The 26,124-nt window shown below is 39.6% G+C and overlaps 1 protein-coding gene across 37 annotated transcripts in view; it reads left to right on the top strand.

Moving 5' to 3' along the window:
- The window catches only part of NRXN1 (neurexin 1), a 1,086,661-nt gene that overhangs the window by 654,775 nt on the left and 405,762 nt on the right, over positions 1-26,124 (top strand). For 2 of the 37 annotated variants that reach the window (XM_028514449.2, XM_028514448.2), the window contains exon 1: positions 9,403-13,033. The exons of 33 other annotated variants lie outside the window; for them this stretch is intronic. In XM_028514449.2, the coding sequence (XP_028370250.1) occupies positions 12,784-13,033 (250 nt within the window). In that variant the 5' untranslated portion in view covers positions 9,403-12,783. Of the gene's footprint in view, positions 1-9,402; positions 13,034-26,124 lie in introns of those variants that run through there. 2 more of the 37 variants (XM_028514446.2, XM_028514445.2) reach the window with 1 other exon arrangement.

Genomic DNA, 26,124 nt, shown 5'->3' with positions numbered 1-26,124 from the left:
GCCATACTGAACAACTTTAAATTTCTTCTAAGTTTATTTGGTTTTAACAGTCAAATTTTATTCTAGAGATAGAGTTGGAGATCTGTATTCTTCTAATTTTGTTTCTGTGTGTAGTCTCTCATTATCTTCAATTTTCACAAGGCATTTCCTAGTTTGTGCAATAGATTATTCCACCATGTTTAGAGACTATTGCTCCAGTTACATAAGCAACAGGAAATATTTGCCATGTTAATATACTGTTTCCTTGCTCTCAATGTCTCTATAGGCTATTGAGTTAAAAATGCCTTAATATCATCACAATTTTGACAACCTGGAAAAAAAGTACAATTAAAATAAAGGATGGAGCTTTATCCACTAATCAGCCACCGCAGCTCAGTTATCAGTTAACATTGTGAAGGGCAGGACTCTAGATAGATAAAACCAGAAACTGAGGAATAAGTTGGAACAAATTATTAGATCCTGTCACAACCTTATTTTGCAATGGGGACTCTTTGTTCTTAATTATATGACATAGGAAATATGCAACTTCCTTAAACATGAGTCACATAATGAAAAAACCTAAAAAAGTGGGCTGTGAAAAGAGGCTCATGATTTTCCTCACCCACATTTTATGCATGCAAAAATTATTTGCCTGTATTGTTTAAGAGTATGAGTTTCTTTTTCTTGGATATAAATACACTTTCAATTGATTAGGATTTTCCCACGGATATTCCAGAGCAGTTGTATGCTACAGATTTTCTCAAATTTGAATGTAATACTGATTGATGGCATTGGTTAATATTGTTGTGAACCTAAAAAATAAGGCAAATATTTGCTGAAATTTATATAGTTTTCAATTTTCTAATGCTAGCAAATATGAGTTGCTTCAAAATAAAAATCACTTATATTTTTCCTAAAATAAAAAGGAAAAAAAGGCTCCCATAAGTATTTCAGATTTTAACTTGTTGAGCTAATTATCTTTGCTTGTGTGGCCATTCTATTTTGTTTTGTTCTCCCCCGGGCCCACCCCCACTCCCTGCCCCCTATGCTGTGTAAAGGCTTGCTCAAAGTAGTACAACATAAAGGAGAGGTGCTTCTTTTCTTTTTAATTTTAATCTCTGCCATTGGTTGGCTGAGAGGGTATGTGTTTGGGGGTCTCATGCAGTTTCTCTAGAGACTCTTTATGTAAATTGAAGAAAATCAGTATTACTTAAAGAAATAACGAAAACTTTGATTTAACAGTACAAAAGAGGGTACTGTCTAATCCCTCAAGTAGGAAATTGCTTTTCTTCATGATCCACTGCTTTCATACTGTTTTTGGCTGCTACTGACGAAGGAGGAAAGGCCCACCTTTGCTCTTCTTCTACCATGTCTGTTTTCTTGCCTCTGTAAAATTTGGCAATAAATAATAGTTGAAGTGAGCAAATTTAAATAATAATAGTAAAATACATGACTGATATGATCTTCAAGTCTCAATTGGACAACTCTGATTATACTGAAGCAGGAGATAATTTACATGGGGACCTGAAATGAGAAATCAAAAATTTGGCATAGTGTAGCAATGAGAATGTGACTTATTTGTCATTCTTTGATATGCTGCTGTAAATGTAAGATGGAACGGGACAGCACATTCTCCAAAATTGGTGATTTTTTTGAGGTAGACAGGTTTTTCTATGAGAAGTTTTAATTTATTTTCTTTGACAAATGACGGATCAAAATATTCTCAATATGAAGGGGCACTAATTATATTTGCAGTTAATCTTCTATTAGTCATTAAAGTTTCCATTTTTCACCACAATTTAAGCTGGTGTTTGCTGTGCTATGAAGTAGCACTATTTTAAAGCAAACCACAGTGCACTGGACAAAACAGTTCCATTCTAAATATTTGACTCCTAAATTTTATTAATGAGTAAAATTTTACATTGCATATAAAATTAAAAGCTTTCTTTGTCCTTAAAAATTAGAAAAGCAAATCTAGTTTACATTATTTAAAGGTAATGGTCAGTGAGACATTTATTTCTTCTCTCCATTTGTATATAAAATATTAAGCCTAGAAATGTTTCTTGTATCTCTTTGATTATGTACCTAGAGCAATCTAAGGGTAAACCTGTTCATTGGAAAATAATCTATGAATCAATCATCAGGTATGCATTTAAAAAATCATCAGATGTGCTTTGTTTCAATACCTATAATGTGTTAAATATTGAGGACCACACCATATGCCTAATGAAAGCTTCATTAGGAAGATATTAGTAGAGTAATTCTACTTCCTGTGTGGTTTATTTTTTTTAGAATACAATCAGGTAAGTTTATTAGTTTCCAGATATAATGTTTATTACCGTACCTCAATTCAACCATGAACAATTCCACAGAGGTCTACAGAGGTACTAAGACCTCTCAAGATAAGCACACAGTTCTCTAGGGGAATCATCTCAGCAACAGAACAGAGAAAATCTGGGGAAAGTAATTCTTTAAAAAAATGGAAGGCAAAAAAAAAAAAAAAAACACTGATTAATGATTTTTCAAAATGTCTCAAAGGTGAAATATTTCTTACACACGTATCAACAAATATAATATATTTTCAAGAATAAATGTTTTTGAACATAAGTATTCATTTTGATATATTCTAAGAGATTTGAACTATGTAAAACGATCATGCAATTTGAATTGAGCCACTGAAAGTTCTTCCAACACCTGGAGCTTAATCTTCCTGTATCTGTCACAGAACAAATATATTAGATTATAAGTTTTGCTGTGAGGATATTATTTGAATGGTTATACTTAAAATGGTGCCAGTATTTCCATTATAAAACCCTATTTTCAAGGATTTATAAGTTTGCTCTAAATGTTTGCTCTGCAATTCAACTGGGCAGCAAGCATCTCTGATATTTTTTTCTTTTACACAGCATGAGAAAGAAAGACACCTGTTTATAACCTGAGTAGAAAAATATGACAATGAATTCCATTACTCTTCATAACCATTTTTTTTAGCATTCAAATTAATGTTCACCCGAAATTTACTATATGTTTTAGGCACAGAAAGAACTAAGCAAACACCTTCAAGAATAAGTTGAAGACAATTTGTTTCCTTTGTTTGTTGGTTTGAGTTGGCTATTTGAAATTCCTAAACAGGGACATATACTTAACTAGTCACTTTGATATTTTATTAATTCAGCACAATAGTAATGTGAATGTGTTATTTCATATCTTGGGTATTTTTTTAAAGATTTTATTTATTTTTTAGAGAGTGGGGAAGGGAAGGAGAAAGAGAGGGAGAGAAACATCAGTGTGTGGTTGCCCCCCACATGGCCCCAACTGGTGACCTGGCCTGCAACCCAGGCATGTGTCCTGACTGGGAATCGAACCAGCAGCCCTTTGGTTCATAGGCCTGTGCTGAAATTACCAAGCTACACCAGCCAGGGCCATATCTTGGGTATTTTTAAAAGATTTTTTAATAGTCTCTACTTGAGAAAGCAGCAATTAATTGACAACTTAGAACATTTTCCAACAGAGAGAGATGTGGTAAAACTGGGTAGACTAATGAGTGGGAAATTAGGAGGAGGGAAGGAGAAAAGATAGTTTTAATAGAAGGAATAATGCAAACGATGGCAAAGAAGTAAAGGAGTGTATAATATCTAAGAAAGAGAGAAGTTTATGTGGCTGGAAGCTAGGAAGTTTTGGGGGAAAGTGGAAGAAGTCAAGATGAAGATAGATAAAACAAGAGAGGCAGCACAGAAGCCAGTGTTGAAGGGATTAATATGCTGTGCTAAAGAACTTTTACTTTGCATGAAATTCAGATCTTTGTAGTAGGATAGTCACAGTAAATGAATTCTAGTGCTAACATCAAACTATAATTCTGACAAAAATGTGTAATCTAATATATTTGTCCTGAATTGGATGGGGATTAGATTATAGACCCTAGATAAACCTATTTAGAGATTTGATTCAGATTACATGATGAAATCCCTTTCAATGCATTCAAATGGCACTATGTGTTCTAGAACATATATTGATAAAGAAAGCTCAAGTTGGTTTATGTTCTAAGTGTTTAGGCGTTCAAGAAATAGAACTCATATGCATGATTTCTGATTCCTAATTTAAATATCTGTATTTACTAGGGAATGTGAAAATTATGCCTTGGATTTTTTATCACCCTGAACTTGGCTTATGGTTGTCCTTCCATTCTTGATGTTTCTTTTTTCTGTAGTGATGGGCATGTATAATAGAATATGCTAGTGCACACAGGTTGTATACAGGTGCATACATCTTAGGTTGTCAGTTTATGGCACTGAACCTTCCTGTAGCTGATTCTGATCAGACTGGAGGCCTGATATAGCAGGACCTGAAAGAGGTTTTTTTTCGTTGTTTTGTGTTATTTTGTTTTATTTGTTTGTGATGACTATTTAGATGGCCAATATTAGGTTTTATATGGAAACAAGCATTCTCATCAATTCTGATTTATTTTCTTTATACCTAAAAAATCACAAGGAAAGAAATAATTCATTCTAAAAAAATAAGTAAATAAGCTTGTGTGTGTGTGTGTGTGTGTGTATGTGTGTATAGTTTACCCAGAAGGTATCCAGCCTCATAATGTGAAAAATAGAGATGTTTACTGAAGGAGATATAAGCTATAAGAAACATTGTACATAGAACAATGATGCCTCAGTCTCCTTCAAAGTAGGCACCTTGGGACTTCACACAGTTCTCCCAGTTGCCATCAACTGCCCTATTGTATTTTCCTGAATCATTGGTGGTCTAAAATCTCTTCCTTTTTAAAGGTGATTTTAGTTTTGGGAAAAGCCAGAAGTCACAGAGTGCCAAATCTAGGCTATAGTGGCTCTGAGTCACCTGGGTGATTTAATGTTTCTCAAAAAAACTCTGCACGAGATGTGATGCATGAGTGGGTGTGTTGTGATGATGAAGCTGTCAATCATCAGTTGCCCATAGCTGTAGCCTTCTGATCATCTGGATAGTTTCTGTGGAGGAATATTCAAGCTTAATGCAAAGTTTTATGCAGATTTGTTGCTGTACTTGTTCAGTCATTTTGAATGTGACAGCCACACAGTACACGTGCTCAGTCAAGAGTGTCTACAACCCCCACTGACTAGTACAGTGAAGTCATCATTGTTCATGCAGATGCATTCCAGTCCACTCTCCTTGACTACCTGGTTACATCCATATTGTGCAAACTGTTCTTGTTATATTAACAGTGATTGGACTTTTTCTGAGAAGACTATATATATGTATACCACATATATTATATATATATTTATATACACATGCATGTGTGTGTGTGTGTACACACATACACTATGTACCAAACACTATTCTAAATGTTTTGTATGTATCAACTCATTTAATCCTCAAGAACCCCACAACAACTCCTCTTACAGATGGGAAAACTGAGTTTAAATAATCTGCCCAAGGCCACATGGCTACCAGGTTTGGAGAGTCAGACTAGAATACTAGTATAATGCTCTAGCCACTGGCCAGGCTAACCAAAGAAGAGCTCAAATACAAAATGTGGGAAGGAAAAGAAAATAGCTTTTTTCTGAGTAAAGGGAATTTATAGTTGCATGGTGTGAGATAAGGACATGTAAGCTGATATGGTATACATGTAGAAGCATTTAAAACATTTTTTAAAGAGATCTGGGAACAGCACTGTTGTCTGTGCTAAGCATACTGCTAAGGAGGTGTGAGCACCGCTGAGGAGCTTAATTAGAAAGCTCTCCCTGTATTGGTAATAAAACCTGTGTCAAAGACTTTGACGTTCAGGAAGAGCAGTGGTTCTAAAACTCTGGTTTTAGCATCCCAGTGTGAGCATCACCTGGGAACTTGTTAGAAATGCAAATTATCAGGCCTTTGTACAGATCTAGGGAATCAAAAGCAAAGCAATCTCTGATTTAACAAGCCCTTCTAGTGATTCTCAGGCACAGTAGAGTTTGAGGACAGATTTTTGAAATGCAACTAAATAATTATTGGGGAGATGACCAAGCTGACTATAGACTGAGTGAGGAGTGTTTAGAATATGGCTAAATTAAAACTCACAGTACAGCTCAGTATCATTACATCTTTAGCACCCACCTAACATACATACATATGAATAAATGACAATCACTTATATTTAGTGCTTAATATATTTTAGAAACTGTCAATTTCATTACATGTAGTGTTATAATCATATTACAGATGAGGAAATTGAGGCAAGGGGCTATTTAACCCAGTGTCACATGAATAATGACAATCAACTCAGATTCAAACTCACTGTCCGGCACTGGTCACATGTTCTCCTGCTACATTATGAACACATTCAAATCAAAAGAGCAGAACCTATACAAGAGTTTGTCAGCAATATAGTTTTGGTTTAAATAATTAAACAATATAAGATGACAGTGATTGAAAGATGGCTTATACTTGGTTGATTGGTGACCAGACAGTGACCACAACAGTTAAAGATGTAGTTACAGAGACATCTGTATGACACTTCCTTGGTTCTTAGACAGGTAGGACATCATAAATGAACATTTTATATAAATAAGACATGAGACAAGATAGAGACCATGAAATACTGCAGTCCTAAACACAGCTAACCTTAATTCAATAAATCTGTTCATGTCTCACAAGTCAAACTGTACACCTAGGCTTTCATTTTACTTGAGCAAGTTGGGTGTCACATTGGCTCTTGTTGGGTTCTTGCTACTCCCTCTCATTGTCACATCAGTTCCAGGTAATAGCTAAACTGACTGTATTCACCAAACTGGGCCTGTGACTGGATCATGGGTGGCAGGAGATGAATGTGCAATCCAGATAAGTAAACACCTCATAAATAAATCTGACTTTTTGACAACATTATTACTTCTGTGGGCCTTAACTTTAGCGTCTGAATAATAAAGAGATTGCACTATAGTATCTCCAAGGATGCTTTTAGCATTGGCTTTGTTTTCTTTATCTTTTTTGTGTGTGTTTTACTCAATACTCTGGCTCTTCCAGTCTGATCTTTTCTCAGGATACCCTCAGGGACCTGCCAGGAACCCAGAAAGGTAACGGGATCAGAGGTTTATCTTTACAACTTCATGGATGACACTCTCTTCTGAGTCTCCTGCTCTTTCCTTTCTTTCAGTCCCAGCTCAGAATTTGGGTGGATGGATATGTGGGATCTGCTTGCCTCTTTCTTTGTGCTGACACTAGTAGAATTGAGAAATGCAAGACTGACACTCTCCTCATTTTTAATTTTTTAAAAAATTGGTGCTGCTCGTGGGCTTTAATATACTTCCCCTCTGATGCTTTTAGTGTCTACTTTTTTTATTTAAAAAGCTTAATACTGAGCTGTAAGAATGTCCAATTATGTTTAAGAAAAACATGAAAAGGTTGAAAGTGTCTGCCTGACAACCATCCTGTTTCTTGAGACAGAAGGGATGATTTTTGGAATATGAAAAACTAATTTGAAATGGCCTGTCCTTTTCCATTTCTCCCCACACTCCCCCTTCCATTCCTTCTCCTCTCTCATTCCATTTCTGTGTTTGATACCTCTGCCTTCAAACCCACCCCATTTCTTAACACTGTTGTCTGACTTAGCCTACCAGCCTTCTTATTCATCATAAATCAACTGTGAATGGACCTAGGGCAATTTGTGATGCACAGCTATCTGGTTCTTCTGGTAGATCTCAGCAGCCATGGTTGTTAGAGGCAGATAAGGGTTAACCACTATTTCAAGAATTTCTACAAGTACAGGTCATAGTGAATGTAAGGTACAGACCAACTTCTGCTACAAAATCAGACATTTAATTAAGTAGGCGCAAAATCTAATAGCCTTCTCTGGAAGCTTGATGAAGTTCCAGCTCTTGGTTCTTTTGGGTGCTTGAAAAATGATTTTCAAAAAAAGGTTTTCATGAAGCAGAGATGGCACTATTTCAGTGGTGGCATCTGCCTCATCATCTATCAGAAGTAGGTGACTAGGATCTGTTAGGGGTCACTAATAGCACCCATTTCACATGGTCTTCTGATGATTAAATGAGCCAATACATTTAAATCTGTCAGAGCTGCACCAGTTACAAATGTGTTAGTCTGTATTATTACTATTATTATGGCACCATTCCTAACAGTAAAAGGTGAAATGCCTCTTATATTCACATACCCTATATAAGTAGAAGCAAAGCATGTCTATAAGGTATTTTGGCCTATCCATATATTTTGAATATTAATGGTTTCACCAAAGATAGCCCATTTCTAACTTCCATTACACCAATTGACAAGCCATTTATTTCACCAATGATAACCTACTTCTAACATACACTAAATTAATTAGCAAAGCTACATCGTGATTGGAGATGATGAGAGCTCAAGGCTTCTAGGAGTCATCTCTGGCTTCTATAATTCTTGCTGAGACACTGGAGCATAAATTTGTGATGAAGGCAACTGACTCCCTTGGGACATAGAATAATACTAGCACACATTTATATCCCACTGTCTGTGAAAAATATTTAAGAGTATATTACAGGGAGCCGGACACCATGTCTCCTAGAACCAATTCTTCACTCACCTAAGCACAATTTGTCAAGTTCTGCCTCAGTTTCTTTTCAGTAATGCACTTCCAGCCACAAGGACCAACCCAGCTGAAGAGACATAAAGAGTGAGCACAAGCTTTATTTGCGTCATCCAGGTTAGGCATATGCTTACTCACGAGACTTTTCTCCACTCTCTGTACAGAGAATCACTCCTTGTTCCACCAGATTACAACCATTTATAATAAATATTGCAGCATCAGTATCATAGCATCCACCCTAGAACCTCCTAGGTATTGCAAAGGTGCCCTAAACATCCACCTGAAACACTACAGCTACAATTTCTTCTTTCAAGGAAGACATAAATATTCCTTCTTTAGCTCTTGAGACTCTGGTAAAAGTGAGATTTCTGGCCTATCCTTTCCCTAACCCTGCCTTTGTATCCCAAGGTCCTGGACGATATAAGGCAGAAAGGGAAGCCGCCTCTTCATTGAAATCTCTTAGGAAGGTTCATCACAATCTTCTATCCTTGTTCTGTTTCTATGGTTTTAATTTACACAAACAGTTCTGCAAAGTCCCATCCCTGTCTTCCCCTATTAATCAAGACAATAACAAATGCAGTCAATTCTCACTATCCACAGATAGGAATTCACCTCCTCACTAAAATTTGTAACCCCCCAAATCAACACCCATGGCACTATGCTGTCGTTAACAGACATGCACAGAGTGGCAAAAACCCTTTGAGTCCCCGACACCCATGCTCCCGGCTGAAGTCAATCAAGGCAACACTCTGCCTTGTTGTTGGAGCATTTGTACCATAAACAAGTGGCCTTTTTGTGGTATATTTAGTGGTTCTTTTTTATACTTTTTGTGCTTTAGTTGATTACTTTTCTGTTTAAAATGTCCGCTAAACATAATGCTGAAGTGCTAACATTCCTGAGGAAAAGGCAGCTATGACGTGCCTTAGGAGAAAATAGGTATTAGGTAAGCCTAGTTCAGGCTTGAGGAGCATTGGTGTCAGCTGTGAGTTCAGGGTTGATGAGTCAAGAGTATATATATTAAATATGTCTTTAAACAAAGAAACACATAAAACAAGATTATATATTGATCAGTTGATTGAAATGTTATAACCAGAGGCTTGTATTATAAACGTAACCCCTAGGAGCATTGGTTCAGTATTTGCTAATTCAGTGTTCACGGTGACTTTATAGACTGTAACTACTGGGAATAATGAGAATTAACTGTATGTTCTAAGAAACAAACTTACATTTCACAATATGCTGGGCACTAGAGGGAGTGGAAATGAAGATTAGACTCTGCTCCCGTTCCAAAATCCATCTAGCTGGGGAGGGGAGGACAGATTAACCCCATAGATGAGGATTTTGGAGAGCGGTGAAGTGCACTACATTTCCCATAGATGGAGGAGCTGAATGAGTCGGGCAGCCTAATCAGTTCAGTATGTGAGACCGGTATGGGAGGAAAGGCACAATGCCTTCATTGTGGGGAGCACTGGATATATTTTAAAGCACTCTCACATTAAATATTGCATTATATCCTTCCTGCCCTGTAGGATTCTTAGGGAAGATAGGAACATGACTATTTTATAAAGGAAGCCATGGAGCCTCAGGGAGAGGCTAAGTAACTAATCTGACATAACCAGTAAATGGCAGTGCCAAGAATACGGCACAGGTTCCCTACCTCCTAATCCACCGCTCTTTCCACATGAACACTATGAAATGTCAAATTCAGAATGTGAGCCCAGAGTCCCACAACCACACCGCAGGGGCGATTATCCTCTTCTTTGGGCGCTTTACGTGATATTTCAGAAATGAATAATCACAACCCTTGACCAGTGAATGAAAATACACACGCATGCTAAAAAATAAAAATAAAAATAAATGAAGAGTAAATGGCCTGTGGATAAGGGCAGCAACAGGAAACAGTGGAAGGTGCTGGATTTGGGTGCTGTTGGTTTTTGAGCAGCTGGGGAAGCTGGGAGACACAGCGTATTTAAGTACAATAAATCAAAGCACCTTCTCTAGTATAGCTGAACCATTTCAATTAGTAAACTGAAGAATTACCTTTTCAGGGGAATGACATAAGCTTTTGTCAGGAATGTGAGATGATGAATTGCTACAGATTTGATTTGGTGGCCCCTGGGCACGGTTACAAAGTGGCTAACCACCAGAGACCCTGGGTTGCCTCTCTGCACGGACTATGAAGAAATACAGAATTCTAAGTGGACATGTGGGCACACAGCTGATTTGAGTCAACTTCTCCTAGAATTACTTTTTTTCCAATATGTGAGTTTATATTTGTTGATATAAAAGGTTATATAGATGATGAAAAGCCTGCGGGAAGTAGTGCCTATTTCAGAGTTGTTTCCCTTCCTCTTTAAATAGAAATAAAGACAAAAAATGTTCAGTCACTAGACATGTCATAGGTTTTATCATCTTTTGGAAACTGGAGGAGTGTTTCCACTGTAATCCCAAATCTTAACTGCCAGCCTTCAATGACTGCGGTCTTCCTTGCCAAGTTCACTTGCTGTGCTTGCTGGCTTTTTAGGGTTTTAGATGTGTGTTGGCTTTGCTGGTCTTTTGTCCAGGACACATAGATTCCAGTTAAAGACACTTCATTTTGCCATTAGAATATAAATGTTCTCTCTTTCTTGGGGGCACTGGATTCAGGGATTTTTGTTTCTTGATGCCCTTTTCCTTATGAGACAGGATGAGAGAAAGTTAGAACTCTACCATTATAAAAGATCACCACAGGGGGCTTCTGTAGAGATCTGTGGGTTCTTAAACATCCCGGAAATGTTTGACTGAAATACAGGTAACCTCATTCACACTGTTTCTCTTCTCTGCTGTCCTCTTTCCCACCTGCCTGCTTTCTCTCTTGCATTCTCCCTTTCTCTGTCTGTTCCTCAGCTGCCACATTCACTTATCCTTTTTTCTCCTGTGTGTTTTGCTTCCCTGCACTTTCACTGCCTTATGAGATAGGATATTGTAGTGAGAACAAGGACTCTTTGTTATGAGTAATACCTGTAATTAACAGAACACCAAAACTGATACTTGAGTAGATGGTGTCAAGATGTATTTAGCAGACTGGGTTTGAACACCTGGCAGAACAAGTTTGGTCCAATAAAAAGAGCCGAATTCTTTCCCTTTTAAGAGCTCTCAGGACACTGGTTACATCTAAACCATAGGGGTAGAGGAAGGGTGCCATTTGCCATTGTAATTCAGACGGAGGAATCACCTGGCAAAGGAGGGAGAGTTGCTTTTTAGGTGTTCCCCGCATTGCCATACACGTGTCCTTCCGATGCGTGGAGAATGCGTGAGAGAGGCAAAGCAGGACGATTTTTGTGGGAAGCTAGACCAGCCTCCCTCGTTACATAGGCTCGTCCTCTGCATTGCATCCCAGCTTCAGTGATTTGCTGTTTGGAGACTGCAGATTTGCATAGAGCCCCTTGCTTCACCAGCGTGTGTGGTATTTCTTTTCTTTTCTTTTTCTTTTCCCCCTCCACTCGTCTGCTGCTTCTTTTTCTTAGCTCTCTTTCCTCCTTTGATCCCCGCTTCCTTCATCAGGGTGCACTCTTGCCTCTGAGCACCTCGCGGGGTGTAAGTGTTGGGAGGCATTGGAGGGAGATTGCCTGGGAGCAGGCAGGCGATGCGCGCCCCTGCTCCCCGCGCCGCTGCCGCCGCTGCCACTGCCGGAGGGAGGCTGGCGCGAGCGGGCAAGCCAGCCGGGGCTGAATGGAGGGAAGTGGCGCCTGGATTCCATGGGGTCTGCTTCTCCCTTGAAAGGAGGTTGGGCCGGCGAAGTGGCCTCCCAAGTCCCCACACACAATGCTAAATGGATTTACCTAGTGGATTCGAGGTGGATGGCTGTCATGTAGAAGTGAGGACCCTCCGGGAGGAGCTTTAAATAATTTCCCCGCTCCCCACCCCCTGGCACGCACTCTCGCCCGAAACTCTTTGGGAGTATCACTGGAGAACCTGGAGCCCTGGAAATCTGGAAGCAACCGCCTGCTCCGCACTTGCTGTTCCTGGGGGCTGCCTTTCTGGACAAGTCCCCCATCAGCTGCATTTGCCTCGGCTATGTTTCGGATTCTTTGGGGTGCAAGGCACCGTGGACTCCAGGACCCCGAGAAGACTGTCCGAAGGAGGGAGACGATGGGTTCTCTGGCTCGGTGAGGCAGCGCCCTGCAGCCTACTCTGAGCCTCCTGCTCCCTGGTGCCCTCTCCCCTTCCCGTGCCCCAAACTTTGCCTCCCGAGGCAGCTGCCCCTCAGCGGGTGACCCGCCATGTACCAGAGGATGCTCCGGTGCGGTGCCGAGCTGGGCTCGCCCGGGGGCGGCAGTGGCAGCGGAGGCGCAGGGGGGCGCCTGGCCCTGCTCTGGATTGTCCCGCTCACCCTCAGCGGCCTTCTAGGAGTGGCATGGGGGGCGTCCAGTTTGGGAGCGCACCACATCCACCATTTCCATGGCAGCAGCAAGCATCATTCAGTGCCTATTGCAATCTACAGGTCACCGGCATCCTTGCGAGGCGGACACGGTGGGTCTGAGATGCCAAGTTCTATGGGGTTACTCCCTCGCTCCCCCCTTTCAACCCCGTGCTCGCTTTTTAGCCCCTAAGGCTCGGAGAAATGGGAACAGAGAACCAGAGGTGCATTCGGGTGTACTTGGTGGGAGCCACTTATCTCTTTGAAGACAATAGAAAAGAGATGGGGGAAGGCATGTACTGTGTTTGTGGTGTGGGATGGGAGGGGCGCTCCTTGTAGGGGTTCTGGAGAAAGGCATGAGGCTGGTCCTGGCGGGGCCCCTGGGCCCCTTGGGAAGGGGGTTACTAGCCAAAAGATCACTCTGCGTGGACGATGGGGTGCTGTGCTTTGCTTTCAAAGGGACCTAAGCACCAGTGACAAGAGGGCTCTGCAGAACCTTTTGTCTGTGCTGAGTGTTGCCCCACCTCCTGCCCCTTTTCCCTTGCCTGGTGGAGGGAGAGGTTCCAGAATGCACATTCCTCCAAAGTGTGCCCAGGCTGCGGTGACGGTGAGGCAGTGGGTCCCAGGACTCACTCAACAGGAGGCCAGTCCCCTTTGCCCCCAACCTCTTCCCTTCAACGGAGAACATAGGAGGGAAACTGAGGCTGGCCAGCCCCTACCAGGCTCAGAGAAAACCTCTGAAGCCCAGCCCCTTTTCCCTACCCAACACTCATATACACTGATTATTCTTGGTGATTAGCCTGAGGTAGTAGAGAGAGGCTTGACTACCCAAACCCATCTCCCTGAGAATCATGTCTGAAGGCTATTGGGATAAGGGATGTCCTTAAGTTTAGTGCCTCCCAGGGAGGCAGATGGACCAGTGCTGGCTGGTGCAAGTCAGGAGGTCTTCTTGGAGAAGGAGAATTTAGAGCAAAGAGAAGCTATTCTCCTCACCCTGGATTCTTTTGTAAAGAGCAGAATGTGAAGAAAAGCCTTGGTGGGTAGGTTCCTTCTCCAGAGTGGCCAGCAATGTAAGGCCATGTTCCTGTCATCTTCAGATAAAGGTCTATTTTAGATTCCCTGAACTGACAATAAATAAGATACCAAACTTTTTGTGCATCTCTCCCCACTCCTAATCTTCTCCTCCATGTAAAGTCCACTACTTTAAAAAGCGGGACAAAAGTTACAGACACTTTTTCTTATATCCCCCCACGCCTTTCCTTTCCTTGCAGGGCCCCTCCCTCTTTCAGGCTTGGTTCAGCTCTTGACCTATGTCCTGCTCCCTAAGTAATCCCCCTCCTCTGAGCAGCTGCAGGTTATACCAGCATGGCCCCCTTCCCCAGGGACAGGCTTTCTACCTGGGGACAATTCTGGTTAGATATGAGAAGCTATAACCTCACCTAAGTGAAGAGAGAACAATTCCCTTTAGCAGCTCCTCTTTGAGTGACATGGAGACAACCCTCACTATGGGTCCTAGGAATCCCTTCCCTTCCTTCCCCAGTTCCCTATCCAGAATTCTCTCCAGTTAAGAGTGGATAGGGTGGAGACAAAAGTAACATCCCCAACAGGGGCTTCTTAGCTAAGGGTAACAGAGGATACATCTCTTAGAACCAGTAAGGAGTCTCTTTGCTCTCACCACTTGCTCACAGCAGTAGTCTAGGAGCCTGCTGCTCTGTTACCTGGGTGCCGCTCTCACCCACTGCCCTGCCTCTCTGTGAGAATTGTGTGAGTCCCAGGGGAGGGAGGCGAGCCAGGGCACAGGAGGGGCAGACAGAGCGTGGGTGGGTGTGCAGAGCCAGATGGGGGTAGGCGAGGGGGTGGGGTGCCTAATTGTACTGGTGGGAAGTGCTTGGCTAATAATCTCATATGCACATTCACTTCTTTGCCGTGGCTCTGCCTCTCTCCCTGGAGATGCAGCGGCTGGCTGGCGGGGAGGGCGCCTGGGGATAGGGGGAAAGGAGAACACAGAGGGGGCCCTGCCGCAGGGAGGGCCCTCCTTTCCCCTTCCCACTGCTGCTCATCCCCAGTCAGGCGCCGTCTGCTGGTCTTGACAAGCATTTCTTTCCCTCCAGAATAGAGTGATTGCCTCTGTATGTGAATGAAAATACCAGGCGCGTCTATCATAGAAAAAGAGAAAAGGATAGAAGGAAAGTGGAGAAAATCGTATGTGAGCAGCAGTTGCTATCATTCTTTTGAGTCAGAGAACTTTTTCCTTCCTTCAAAGGTTCTATTGTTTCTTTCTGAAACTCCCCATCCCCCTAACACACACTTTTAGTGGATGCTTTCTGGTTCTTTTTTTTTTTTTTAATCAGAGTAGCACACTTACCAACCTCCGCCAGATAAAATCCTGTGTGAATTTTTCCTACTTCATTCCTAACCTCTCTTGAAAAAAGGGAATTAACTCTGGCTAGAGTACAATCAAGGAACATTAGGGATGAAGTAAGCCTCTGAGGGTGGGGGCTGCAGAGATGTGAATGCGGTGGGCATGCAGAGGGGCTGTGAGCAGGGCTGGCTGGCAGGGGGGTGGCTTCAAGGAAGCCTCATAAGCAAAGAGGTGATGTCGAATGTGTTGGGTCAGTAAACTCCCTCCATATTCAGCTAATTAGATGAGGGGCCCACAAGGAAATCATCTTTGCGCCTAATAGATGAGGGTGAAGGGAAGCACAAAGGTGAATGACAATATGATAAATTCCTAGCTGAAAAACCAAGGCAGGTGTAAATGAGGTTTAGTTCCCAATTTGAGACTCTTGCCAGTATACATGTATAGATGAACAAATGAGCCAGCCTGTTTGTGTTAGAATTTCTTGGCATCACAAGCCATTTTTCTCATAATAGGGAAAGCAGGTATGTGCTCGAAAGTATAAAAAGAAAATTCATCTGTGGTGTATTTGAGGGGATAAGATCGAATCTACTCTCTGTGTTTTGGAAACTGCAGGGTTGACTATCCAGGTTCATTCTTCTTCATTTTCTCATCATGCCATGCTTCATTTGCACTATTATGAGGTGTCACTTACAAGGATTGCAGGGTGCTGAAAGCACTCGTGGCTACCCCAGCATCTTTGTGCAAGCTGACCCAGTTGCAGAGATTATGATGAGGTTTTTTTTTTTTTTTTTAAATGCACAGGAGAAGCAGGTTTTGAGACCTCTGCAAGATCCAATTTTATTTTGCATGTGTTTAAACAAATAAGTGATGAAAATACCTTGTAGAAAAATTATATTTTTCTAGTTAAAGAAGGTGAACTGTGTGATTGTAAATGATAACAAAGCAAGCCTGCTTGTAATTAAGAATTCTACTTAAAGCCAGCAAGAGTTGAGAATAGACCAGTGTGCTCACTCAGAATTGCTTTAGTGATGTACCATATGTGCTGAGCATGGGATGATGTCAGTGCAATGCTCAGGTTCCCATCTCTGCTCCCGGCTTTCCTAAGTACCTCCGCATAGTTTCGAAAATTAGCTCAGAGCCTCTCAGCGATTCCAGGAGATAAAGGCATGAGAAAGCCATCACAGAACTGAGCACACCAGAGCCAGCCATTCTCCTCTCACAAATATGAGCTCCGGAAATTATACTGCCATGATTAACTTATACTATTAAAGGGCGAAAGGGCTTTCCCAGAAGGGGATGTTAACAGATTTTAAAAGTGTGGATTCTAATTGAGGTAGCCCAGTGCTGTTATAGAAGGATGATGATAGCTTGCATTTATAATGTTTCTCTTTCTGAGGCACTTTTGTACACGTACTAAACTTCTAAGAGGAGTGGTGTGTTTTGGAGGGAGTTGTGAATTTGGTTTCCTTCATAGGGATACTGAGACATACTATAGATGCATCAAAAAAAATAGAGCCAAATGACCAATCAGAGTTGAAGAGGAATTTGAATCCAGGCTCTGTGGCCCAGGGCCCAGAGCAATTCCAGGAGCTCACAGGTTTTGAGACCAGAACTGAGAGGGTCCTCCATGTCTTTAATGATTGATCTGTTAGAGCACAAATTATTACAAGGAGCAAGGCAGAGAATTTTGCTTCCAACGAGTATTAACAACAGTGAATGCTGTAGAAAGGCTGATGGCACCTCACTGGTATCCCAGGGGTCACTTCATTCATTCAGCTGGGGAGGTTTCTGTTTTTCTTTTTTTTTTCTCTCAGATGTTGGTGGTGGTTGTTTGATAAAGCCGATTCCTTTGCTCTTTTGTCTAGCAACCAAGATGGCAAAGCCTTTCACAATGTATTTGACTTTGCTGCATTAAAGAAAAATTTAGCCCTTTTTAATTAATTCATATGTGTGACCCAGAACATTTTTGGCTATGAATATTCTGTTAAAATAGACACTGCTACCCCACTTCTCTTCCTTACTTGGCTTCTTCAACAAAGACGTGCATCACTGCAGTGCAATTTTAAGCGAGATTGCCAGCTTGTTTTTCTGAAAGTATCTTTGAATCAGTAACGGTCAAAGTAACCCATGACTTGAGGGTAATTTTTTGGTTGCCCCCACCTTTAATATACTTAGTTCTCAGATTGTCCAGTCATTTATTCAGTAGATATAGAATATATGCATGTTTTTGTTTTGCTAGACCAAGTACCATGGAAGGCCATGTAATAATGGGGATAATGGGCATTAAGATGTGAGAAGAGCCACAATGCTGGAAGCATGGCCATCAAAAAAAGTTTACAATTTAGTTCTAAACATCTAAGGTATTGTTAGAAAGAGTTAATCTTTCAACAAGCAAAACTTGCTCTTTAAAAACAAAAAGCCTATATCTTATGTGCATGTGGCAATCATCTGGGACTGTACATGCAATGATCTGATAAAAACATCAATGTAGTAAATTTTATCTGCATCACTTTACACTGTTCTTTAATATTAATGCTCAATAAAGAGCTCCTTGCACAACTGCTTTCTACCATGTTGCTGCACATACTTCCTCTAATAAAACACAGTCGTATTTTTCAAATAGAGATAAGGCTTGTTTTGCAAATGCATTTAAGACAGGTGATTGATTCATTGACCTAAATGTGCACTAATGTATAAATAATTGAGGCAGCTTGACTAGTGAAGATAATTTTCAGAAACATATCTGTGTGAAAATTTGGCCACTGCCCATACATTGTGTAAACTTACTAAGCTACTTAATCTTCACTAAGATTGTTTTCTCAAGCTATACAATGAAAATACGCTGAGTTCCATCCAGTGAAAAATAAATGAGACCATGAGTTTGATCAAGTGCCCATACTATAATAGGCCCCTAATAAATGTTTATTTTTAAAAAAAAGGTTTTTAGGTGGTTCCCACATCTTGACTTCTCTGAAAACTACCATGAACTAATAATCTGTTCAAAATGCTGATTGCAATTCTTTTTAATTTTTTTGAGCAGCACCTATACTGTTTTCCATAGTGGCTGCACCATTTTCTTGTCACGGTTTCACAAGGATTCCAATTTCTATACATCCTCATCAAAACGTGTCTTTTTGACAATAGCCATTCTAACAGGTGTGAGGTGGTCATCTCCTTATGGCCTTGTTGAGTGGATAAAGAGAAGGTGGCATATACATACAATGGAATATTAATCAGTTTTTTTAAAAAGTATATTCCACAGTATGTGATAACATGCATGAACCTTGAGGACATTATCCTGAGTGAGATAAGCCAGTCGCAGCAAGACTAATTCTACCTGATTCACTTTAATGAGGCACCTAAAATAGTCAAACTCATAGAATGAGAGAGGAGAATAGTGGTTGCCACCGGCGGGGGAAAAGAGGAAGTAAGTTGACAATCGATGGAGCCTAAAGTTTCAATTATACAAGATGATTAAGTTCTGCAGATCTGCTGTGACACCTTGTGCCTATAATTAACAACACATACTCTTTAAACATTGTTAAGAGGGTAGATCTCATGTTAACAGTTCTTACATGATAAAATCAAAATTTGATAAAAGAGATTTCAGAGAGAAGACATTATGTAGAGAAAACCAGACCTTGAAGTCTGGAGGCCTGAATTCTAGTTCTAATTCAGCCAGCTTTTAACTGTGACTTTTGGCGTTCATTTTCAGCTTTGAACATCAGCTCCCAGACAGAACTTAGCTCTAAAAATTTGAGGAGCATGTTCCTCTCATTTTAGTGATGTGAACACAGAGCTCTAAGTATTTTAAGTGAACTGAACTCATTGAGTCACAGCTAATTAGTAGCAAAGTTGGAAGTAAAACTCTTATCTTCCAACTCATCTTCCTCCTCATTTAGAATACTCTTCCTGGAAACCTATGTTCCAGCAGTGGGGAGGGGCTGCACTACTTTATCCACCCTTCCACCTGAATACCGTGTAACCTAAGGCAGTTCTTAGGTAACTACCTGGCATTAGGACCTTGGTCTTTGGGAAGAGATGAGAGCAGCCTAATTTAGTAGAGAAACCATCTTTGACCTGATGCAGTTCATCACCATAGTCTGCCATCAGTGCCTCATTTACACTACATTGTGTACCTGTTTTTAATGAAAGACAGTCAGTTTTTGAGTTGTAAATGTCCTCAATAATAATTTCGGTCATGGCTTTTTATATCATTTTGTAACTCATATGGGTGTTATTTTTCAATTGAACTAAGATCATTTCCAACTTTGAGTCCTGAGATTCCTTTAGTAATAAAGATCTCATAAAATGCTAATGGTCTTTCTTGTCTTTCCCAGAGTCCTATTGATTCTAAACAGACTGTAACTATAGCTATTCCAGCGGACTGCAGTAGGGTTCCTTAAGCCATCTGCTTGCCCTCATCATTAGTTAGTGGTGGTTTACATTGGTGCACAAGAAGCACACTACGTAGGTCAGGCTCAAGGTACTTGACTAGTACTTGGCTCTCAACGGAGGTCCTAAGGAATGTCTCTTAGAACATCATTTGCTTCCGTTCCTTGGCCCTTTGCCCCATCCTTTTTGGTCTGTGTAGAATATTTTTCTACACAGAAATTGGTAATAGCCTTTTGAACTATTCCATTCTCTCACAAAATGCTAGAGTTTTTTTTTTTAGCACTGATTATATAACAATGAATTCCCTCAAGATTTTGACAGAACTTAGTAAAAATGGATATATTTTAAGCATGTATTTTCACAGAGCCCTCATGTACAGTGCCACATTTCGTCATGATAGTCGCCCCGGCAGGACTTGTTATGATTACCATCTTGCTGACGAGGAAACAGATTTAGAGAGGCAGTGATTCTGCCAGGGTCGCTTAATTAATAAGTAGCCACAGTACTTTTGCTTTTCTGCTACAGTGAGAAAAGAGGCAAGGTTTTAAAAAGAACACTTCCTTTGAGTTGAGAAGACCTGACTTTTTGTCCCAGTGTTGTCATTTCCCAGTTCACTTCTCAAAAAAAAAGTTTTTTTAAAAAAAATTAAGAATAAAATTAACCAAAAAGGTAGCTAACTCATAGTTATTAAGAATTTAAAGTGAACAAGTGACCATTGATGTGAAATTTACATCTCCATTCAAGTGGAAGAAATTTTAGTTAATATTACATTTTGATACTTAGCAGAGAAATGAGAGAATGGGTGGAGGTAGGTTATTAAATGAGGACCATTTTCAAATTCAACAAAGTATTGCACTTAGGCAGTGATAAAGTTACTGATCAAATAATAGCAATTATAATAAAATATCTTATGACTAAAATATGATTCTTGGATAAATGTCCTTTCAATTGCCAAGTATATAGGCAGATAAAAAGAGCCTGCTGTACTGATTATGTGAATTTAGTGTCTGTGGGATTTGTGAATTGGAACTGAGGTTGTGTTGAAAAGCATTTCTTCAGCATACTTTCAAGATATATGGCTGTGTACATATTAGGTTTTACATGAAGTTTCTATGAATTTTGTGGCCACTTTTATTGTGAAATTCAAAATAGTATTAGATCACTTGTTGACTATGGGATCACCAGTGGTAAATGCGTTATATAATGTGACCCACAATTTTTTATGCAGTTGGATTTTACTCCATGTTCATGTACATAGTTCATGTATTTTTATATAAATTGATGAGAACAGATATCATAACAGATTTCTGAAAACTAGCAACTAGAAAGAAATGAAATTTTAAAGTAAATGGTAAGGGAGTGATTTTTAATAAGTGGTAAAATAGAGCACAGTGGCGTGGACTGACTTGGACATCACTTTTGCACAGTTGTTTTGATTTTCTGGATTGCTATTGGACTGATGTTGGTACATGTAATTATTTATGTCGTTCAGACTGTCTTGGCTATTAGTTACCATCTGGTCATAATGGCATATTTTTCCGTATAACTATGGGATTCAGACCCGGTAAACAAAAGTGTTGTTTTTGAGGCTTCTTAAAACTGAGATGATTTTGGATTCTGAAACCTCTAATTTTACATTAAGGTCTAATTATTTAATACGTGGATAGTTATGCAGCATATAGTACATTGCTGTGAGTGACCGTGATGTGTTCTAAAAAATATATTCAGGGCCAATGTGGAAGCTCCATGTCATGTGCTCTAATACTAACCGATTAGCACTGTTACTTGGGCAGGCAGAATGATGTTTGAGAGAAATGGGTAGTTTTCCTGATGAACTCTCCTTTCAAATTTTTCAAGATTTTGACTTTGTTAATCTGATTAATACTCTAATTCATGTCCGTGGCATTTTATATGTAATTATCCTTTCAATTAGCAAATATGTTACAATCTGTTGTAGAGAAATAATACTAGAGCATGAATAATTTAAATACCTTAGGGAATTGTTGCCTAAAACACATATTATAGAAACTGAACTTTGTATTTGTTTTACAGAACATTATTTAGTAGTATACCTATTTAATATTTCATGTTGATTCCAGAAAATCTTACAATATTGAACTATTTATGCCTACATACATACTGAAAATTGATCATTTTGAGATGAAATCTTTCCGAAGATGAGTTCTGACACTTCCATCTAAGCTACCTTTCCTTGAAGTTCACTCTTAACATTTTCAAAATTGCGGTGTACTCTATCAGTCACTTTTCATGTCTACTATCAAAGTATTAACATATGCTGGGATAAAATGAATATTAAATTAATCTCTGTCAGCAAAGTGGTTAATTGGACATGCTGTTAAGTATGCAAATCATGTATTTCATTTCCCCACTCGTTTTTTTCCATGGGACTTGTTCTGAGTGAGATAATAGAGTTTTTGAGACTGCTACCAGACAACTTATCCTACCTCAATTAAAATAGAACATTGCTGATGGGCTTCTGATAAACATGTTATAGAAAAGCCTTGTGTTTTAGTATATTTGCAAGGTATTTATTGTCTGGGCACCTTTGTAATGACTAAAATATATAATAGTCTATTTGTGCTTGCCAGCAATAAATCATTTGACTCAGTAATTTTGTTTTTAAGCATAACATTTGCCTTTTCAGAAAATATAAATTTAAATTATTTTTACACAAGAAATAATTCACCTCTTGGCTTATAGTAAGGAAATGACTTAACTATTGTAGGGGTATTTCACTATCCAATTTCTCCAGTAAAAAGTCTGTAAAGATTAAAGAACTAGGATAATGTACAGTGGTGGTAAATGGCCAATTAAATTATTCGTTGACTGAATATCACTTAGCACTTATTATATGGCTAGTACTGTCCTAAGCCTTTAGCAGACTATGGGCTGGCAAAATCATCACAGCTCTGTGAGGCAGGTCACATGAACCTCCCCTCGTGCACAGAAGGGTATAAAGGCACAGCAACATTAAGAAATGGCAAGGTTACAAAACTAAAGTCATGGAGCCTGGATTTCAATCCAGGCAGGCTCACATTCAAGCACGTGTCCTTAACTCTACATTATGCTGTCAACAAACATAATTTATCCTGAAGGAGTATTTTGTTTTCTCATCCAGTTTTTATTACCAGTAGTACATAAAGGAGCAACCAAGGATGACTATCTGGATTTACTTTGTTTAATTTTCAACAAGTCATTTCACTGAAGGTTTTACTGCTTCATCCTTATCTTACAATTTTGTTTGGAAGCATCTTGCTTCTTAACTATATGGGGCACCGGAGGCCTCCCTGTGCCTCCCATCTTTAGCAGTTTTGACTGATTTACTGATCTGCATATCCACCACCACATCAAGAGAAAAGGAGTGATTGATTTAAGATGCTTATTAATGTTTATTAACTTCTTTCATTTTAGCTGGCAAATACATTCCCACCAAATGGATAGATCTCCTTTGATAATAGACTAATTTGCAAGCCTAGCCATGATTCACAATTAAAAGGGGACAGTTGCAATGTATCTGATTATGTGATTATATTCTCATGATTTGAAAGGGACACTTCTGTAAATGGTTAAAAAATTGTATAGTTCTGAAGACAGGGTATAAAGAAAACACTGACAGTTAATAAAAAAAACTTTAAGTATTTATTCCGATTTTAATTATGGTTTCTTTATTGTGAAACCTTGAAGACTTAAAAAATGAATTGTGTTAGTTATATATGCATGGTATTTATGTGACTACACAAAGAATTTAAGCATTTCTTTCACTCATTTTTAATTAGACTTCAAGGTGGCCATGATTCAGAAAGGATGGTAAATGCTTTGAAGTTTGATTCTCCTAGCTACATTTTTCTTAAAGATTCTTTTGTTTCTTCAATTTAACACCAGGATTTGTGTTTTAGTTTATTTGTTGGCATTATATTCATTTCACATGGCAGAAATTCCAGGAATTTCCTATCAAGATTAATGATTACTGGTAGATTTCCTTATATCCACTAACTGGCCCTGGGCAAGTTTCTGCCAAATCTCTGAGAGCCTCAGTTTCCTCAAGAGTGAAAAAGGCCTATTCTGTCTACTCCACAGGCGTGGTGTGAAGACTAGATAGTTTATGAAATCATGTCACACAGGGCCTGATAAATGACTGCTGCTCTTCAACTAATAGCCTAACCTGTTTCCAGCAGTGGTGGGTCTGCTCTGCTCTGGACTCCTCCATTAAGGAAAAAACCAGGAAGGATTCAGGTTAAGACAACTATGCTCAGAGTCTTTTAAAACAGACTATCTTCTTATCATGCTAGGATGACTTGATAGATTACTTAAGAAAAGACAAGAAGTTGAAATTGAGATTCTTTCCTGGTGTTTGATTTACCCAGAAAGGAATAACACAGATATTAACAAGAGGATATTATGCAGAAAACCAACAATTGTTATGCCCTCTGTTCATGTGGGCATTAAACCAGGAAAACTGCATCAGGGCTCAACAGCCAAGACTATTGATGTGTCTTTGTGATGAACTCTGTTTTGTCTTAGGGAATTCTTTCAGAATTGACGTTAAGACTTCTTAAGATAGGGTGCAAGAGGAGAGGGCATTGATGATCAGGAGAAAATTAAGAAAATGTTTCCACCTTTATTTTTCTCCTTGCCCAATCAGTCTCTGAAAACGTCAGCAAATGCTAAGCCATCTTTCCTTGGCTGTATTATACTTGAAAGAGATTTCAGTGAGAGAAACAGTATTTCCTGACCCAACAGAGCTGTGCCACTTCTTTTACTGTAGCCACTTTGATGCCTAGCCAAATGGTAAGAGTCTAGCATTTAAACAGAATACAAGCATTTCAGAATACTAATTCAAATGAGAATACTCAGCAATTCTAATTTAATCAGCCATTTTTTATCCAAATTGAATTTTTTAATTTAAATTATTTTATTGTTGTTCAAGTATAGCTGTCCGTATTTTCTCCCCACCCCCCACCCCCTCCAAACCCACCTTCCTCCCTTGCTTCCACCCTCCCCCTTGGTTTTGTCCATGTGTCCTTTATAGTAGTTCTTGAAAACCCTTCTGCCCTCTGTCCCCTCCCCCCTCTCTTCTGGCTATTTTTAGATTGTTCTTAATTTCAATGACTCTTGTTATATTTTCTTTGCTTTTTTCCTCTTGTTGATTATGTTCCAGTTAAAGGTGAGATCATATGGTATTTGTCCCTCACCACCTGGCTTATTTCACTTAGCATAATCCTCTCCAGTTCCATCCATATAATCGGCCATTTTTTAAAGATAAGTAGCCAATTTTATGAAATAAATGACTGTTTTTAATGGGAACTTAATATCTATGCTTGATTTTCTTTCCTTCTTCCTAAAAAACAGGCTCTCTTGGAAACCATGTAGTAAGCAAAAGTTTGTGGTAGTTTGAAGATTAAACGACCACAGTTTAATTGGTAGTTTAATTGTTTATTGGCCCTCCCCCAAGGTCCACTTCTTGTGGTATGTGAGTGACAGCAACAAGTTTAAGTTATGAAATCATGCAGTTTGAATTTTCCCCTAGATGAAGATGATTTTCTAGATAACAGATGATGGTGAAGAATGTTCTTGGAGAAAGCATTGCCTGGCTTCTCTGGGGCATGTGACATGAGTTTAGGTCCCACCTCCTGTATTCACACATTGCGTAGTGTTTTGGAGAACCTGGAGACCCTTCATATGGAGTGCTTGCCGTTCGAGACACAGGGTCCCAAAGGACATGTCTTGGCAGTCTGCACGATGATGCTGTAGTAGTTAAGAAATCAAGAGAACCAGTTTCCAGCGAGGGAGTCATTAAAAGTTTCATGAAGGAGGTGAGCCGTCAGAGAAACTTAGAAACATGGATACATAACACCAGGGGAGGTAAAATAGGAAATTAACAAGAGCACAGAGCATGAGCAGAAAACACCACCTTCCTTCCTTTTGTTCCTTTATTTTTAACAGTGCAACGATTGCAAATTTAGTCTTTCTTAGTCATCTCAGACAATTGGGTCTGACATCTGAATGAGTGTGTGTCCATCCATGTGTATTTCTTAGACTTGCAACCAACAAACTCATTTTTCCCCAGCGCTGGTGAAAAGCAGCATAGAAGAGACCTGATTCTTAGTTTAGTTGTAACACACAGTGCTGCGCTCACTAGACGCTAGTGTGCAGCTGCCAGACAGGAACCTGTTCTTGAGAGATGGACAACACATATATAGAGAAGAAAGCCCCCCACCCCTCACCCTGAGGACAGTGTACCATCTGCCTCTTGTCTTTAGGATGCCTTATGCCCTCACTGGTGAGAGAAAATGATAAAGGAGAAAGATGTAGGGAGCTGACTTCTGTTTTTACATAATTTCTTTCATTTAGCCTCTTCATTCACAATATGCAGATATTTAGGTTATTACCAAAATGTGGGTGTTGGCACATACTCTGCTGGCAAAT

This window comes from Phyllostomus discolor, chromosome 6 (assembly GCF_004126475.2).
Source record: "Phyllostomus discolor isolate MPI-MPIP mPhyDis1 chromosome 6, mPhyDis1.pri.v3, whole genome shotgun sequence".
In the NCBI taxonomy this organism is placed as follows: domain Eukaryota; kingdom Metazoa; phylum Chordata; class Mammalia; order Chiroptera; family Phyllostomidae; genus Phyllostomus; species Phyllostomus discolor.
The sequence above is the reverse complement of the archived record's forward strand: the minus strand, read 5'-3'. Positions and strand labels throughout refer to the sequence as shown.